The 3,955-nt window shown below is 40.5% G+C and overlaps 1 protein-coding gene across 1 annotated transcript; it reads left to right on the forward strand.

Moving 5' to 3' along the window:
- Nucleotides 1-23: 23 nt before the first annotated feature.
- Nucleotides 24-1,654, forward strand: LOC140965701 (secreted RxLR effector protein 161-like). Its single transcript, XM_073425847.1, has 2 exons — nt 24-528; nt 1,563-1,654. The coding sequence occupies exons 1-2, from the start codon at nt 24-26 to the stop codon at nt 1,652-1,654; spliced, it is 597 nt and encodes a 198-aa protein (XP_073281948.1).
- The last annotated feature ends 2,301 nt before the right edge of the window (nt 1,655-3,955 follow it).

Here is a 3,955-nt window from a genome sequence, read left to right on the forward strand (position 1 = left end):
ACACTAAACACATGAAAACTCCAATGGGGTCGACTGAAAAATTGTTTAAAGACGATGTTGCCACAGGTGTTGACAACACCCAGTATCGCAGCATCATAGGCAGTCTTCTTTACTTGAGTGCAAGTCGCCCCGATATCATGTTTAGTGTATGTTTGTGTGCCAGGTACCAGGATGATCCTAAAGTCACTCATTTAAAAGCTGTCAAAAGAATTTTGAGATATATAGCTGGGACAGTTGACTTAGGTTTGTGGTACACCAAAGAAACAAACACCAATTTAGTGGGTTTTAGTGATGCTGACTGGGCTGGAAACCTAGATAATAGAAAAAGTACCACTGGTGGATGTTTTTATCTTGGTAACAATTTGGTGTCATGGTATAGTAGAAAGCAAAATTGTGTGTCTCTGTCCACTGCTGAATCTGAATATGTTGCAGCTGCTAGTTGTTGCTCACAACTTTTGTGGATGAATCAAATGATTAAAGATTATGGATTCAATAGTGACACCTTAATTGTGTACTGTGACAATTCAAGTGCAATTGATATTTCAAAAAATCCAGTGCAACACTCTCGAACAAAACACATAGACATTAGACATCATTTTATTCGAGATTTGGTTGAGAAGGGTATAATTCGAATGGAATTTGTTGGAACTGAGAATCAACTGGCTGATATTTTTACAAAACCACTAGATTTTGAGAGATTTTCCAATCTTAGGAAGTCTCTCAGCTTGTGTGCACAATGATCACTCACGGATGTTGTCCTGGGTGTTACAACACCTGCGGACAACACTCAGCATGCATGTGCATCTTATTTATTTAGGATAGTAGACATATTGCATTCATCCTGTTTTGTGTGAAGTCTGTACAAGTGAAGGATACTGAATGGTGTGCTCTCAGTTGATAATCAAATTTTCTCACAAAAATTTTCTAAAGTGTGGATTATGCTCAATCTAAGTCATTAAGTAGTTGATGATGTTTGTGTGTCACATGACCTTGTCCAATGTGAGAAATGACTTGGAAAAATCCTGATCAATAAGGTGAAAAATAGAAAGGAGGAGAAGAATAGAACAAAAATGTTTAGAAGAAAATGGAAAAAGCTACCTAGAGGAGTCCAATGAAGACCGTTCTTCTAGAGTGAGAGCTACCACTTCTAAGTCAAAATACAGATGGAAAAAGCTACCTAGAGGAGTCCAATGAAGACCGTTCTTCTAGAGTGGGAGCTACCATGTCTGAATTAAAAATGATTGTGAGTGTTGCCAGGAGGTGTTGCCAACACTTAAGTACAGACAGATCACAGTTTGATCACATGCGTGTGTATTTCATTTTTGATCATNAGTGTGTATTTCATTTTTGATCATATTTTAGGCATAAATATGAGTCATTCATTCTGATGTTATGTAAATTCATCAAGTCCAGTGGGCTATCAGTTTTTAATTCATGAAATACGAAGGAAAACCTAACCAACTTAATTTTAAAATATCTTGATCTCTAACCGTTTGTGGGGACAATTCGACGTGGTGTTTTATCCTGACTGATTTCTTGAAATGATGATTGCACTGTTTCAGAAAAGTTACCGTCGGGTGAGAGTAAAAACTGGTTTGGTAAGGTGATGAAGTCGCGGCTTAACAAAATGTTACCGTTGGAGGGCTGTGTTTAAATAATTAGGAATGGATGAGGAATGACTTTACCGTCTTTAATTTTCCCTCACATTCTAAAATTTCTCCTGCCCTCATTATTCATTTTTTTGCATAAGCTATCTCTGTTCTTCGTGATTGTCTGTGTTCTTCGAACAACTCTACTTCTTTTGTTCTTGATTTCGCAGATGGCTGGCTTCGATCCTCACGACATTAGGAGTGAAATGGCTGCGAGCATGCGTGGAGAGTCACCTGACACAACACCCACCGCCGAAGCAAATGTTGAGGGACGGGAAATTGTGGCTGTGCCAGGAGAACCAATTCCGCTGGAAATAATCGCCCCTGGTGAACCTGGGAACGAGATCAACGTTGAGAATCCACCGGACTTTGACGTCCTGAATAAAGCTTTTCCCCCCACTCCTATGCCGCGAAGGTCCAAGAGACAAGCAGGGTTTGATCCTGACTTTGTTCCAATCAAAAAGCCTCGAGCATCTACCTCTTCAAATCTTCTGGACCCTGATTTCTCATCTGGAGATGACTCCGATGATGATGATTTTGAGTTGGTGGCTCGCCCCAAACCAACTGTTGCTGCAAAGAAACCCAGTTCTACTTCTGATGTTCAACAGCAAAACCCCGTCACGGAACCACAAAATGTTGCAGATGAAAGATTCCCTGCTGAGCCTGAAGAAGATGAACAATCTCTTGCCGAGTTTCTTGCTCAACTTAAGGAAGAAAAGGCTGCCAAGAAACAAATTTCTAAGGATGATACCCCTGATCCGGAAATGATGAGGGAATTTGAGGAAAATCGACCTGGAGCTTCTGAGAATTACACTTCATCCTCTGTGTCTGATTTTGAATCTGAGGAACAAAATGATGCTGAATCTGAAGATATTGGCTCTGAAGAAAGTGAGTCATCTCAAGATGTTGCTGCTACTCCTGCAGGTGTTGAGGCGGATGTGGACAACACCGAGCACAACATTGACTCTGTTGACTATGATCTAAGTAAGTCTTTCTCCACCAAGTTTTATTCTGAAGATGCTTTGGAATTGTGGCCTCTTTTTATTGAGGAGAAAAATGTTGATGTTGCCGCATATGGGACATACAACTTAATTGAGTTTTTAAAGAACCGAAGGTTGTTCTCCACTGTCACTACTGCTATGCCCTACTACCGCCGTGTTGTGTTGGAATTCTACTGCAATCTCCTGGGCAGTATTGGAGTTGAGGATTCAGTAAAGTATGGAAGAGTGTTTGTTCGTAATCGTATCTACAAGTTCACACCTTCTGTGATCAGTGCATTCTACAACACTCCGGATGTTGAGGAAGTTGAAGAAAACCCGGACATAAATGCTATAACCTCTGTGCTCACTGGAGGCCTGATCAAAGTATTTCCTGACCATCCCAAGAAGTTGAGTGCTGCCAATCTCACTTCCTTTTTCTCTGTGCTGCACAAGCCCTCAATTTGGAATTGGACACCTTCAACCAATTCTACTACTGTGACTACATCTCAGGCCCTGGTGTTGTTTTCTATTGGGACTGGAAGAGCCTTTAACTTTGGGAAGCTAGTGTTCAAGACAGCATTACATTATGCTGAAGGAGACTTCAAGAAAACCAAGCTGCCTTTCCCTTCACTGATTTATGGGATCTTGGAATCTCAAGGTTTCATCAAGGATATTGATGAAGATCTCGGTCCTGTCGGAGATGTTCTGAAGATTTCTTCTGCTTATTTCAAAGGCAACAGAAGGATTGATCTGCCTTGGCTGAATACCGTTGTTGCTACGGATGTTGGCAACACTGATGATACAACATCTGAGCCTGTGCCTGAAACTGCTGATCCGCATCCTACAGATGTCCCTCCTACTGGTTATGTAACACTGTCTATCTCTTATATTCAAGCTCAGATTGCCTATGGTCGACAACAAATTGAAAATGCCAAGAAGACCATTGCATATTATGAAAATCAAGTGGCTGATTATGAGCTTCTGCTGGATGTTGGTGTCAATTCTGGACAAAAAGAGGGAGTAGATACAGCTGAAACCAGTGGAGCAAAAATGGCTGATGATGATAATGCTGGCAGTAATGAAGGATAATGAGATTTTGAGTTGATGGTTTTAAGACTGTAGTTGCTTTTGTTTTATTTGATTGACGTTGCTGTTTTTCTCGTTTTTCTCCTGATTAATGAACTTTTTCGATGTTATGGTGCAACATATGCAGATCACGGATTTGCTAACTCAGGGGGAGTTGTGCCGTAAAACCATTTTTGGGTTGTTTTGTCCAGAAATGCAAAAAGGGAGAGATTGAAAGGAATTTTATTCCTTGATATATTT

Source organism: Primulina huaijiensis, unplaced genomic scaffold, assembly GCF_012295235.1.
Source record: "Primulina huaijiensis isolate GDHJ02 unplaced genomic scaffold, ASM1229523v2 scaffold11923, whole genome shotgun sequence".
Taxonomy (NCBI): domain Eukaryota; kingdom Viridiplantae; phylum Streptophyta; class Magnoliopsida; order Lamiales; family Gesneriaceae; genus Primulina; species Primulina huaijiensis.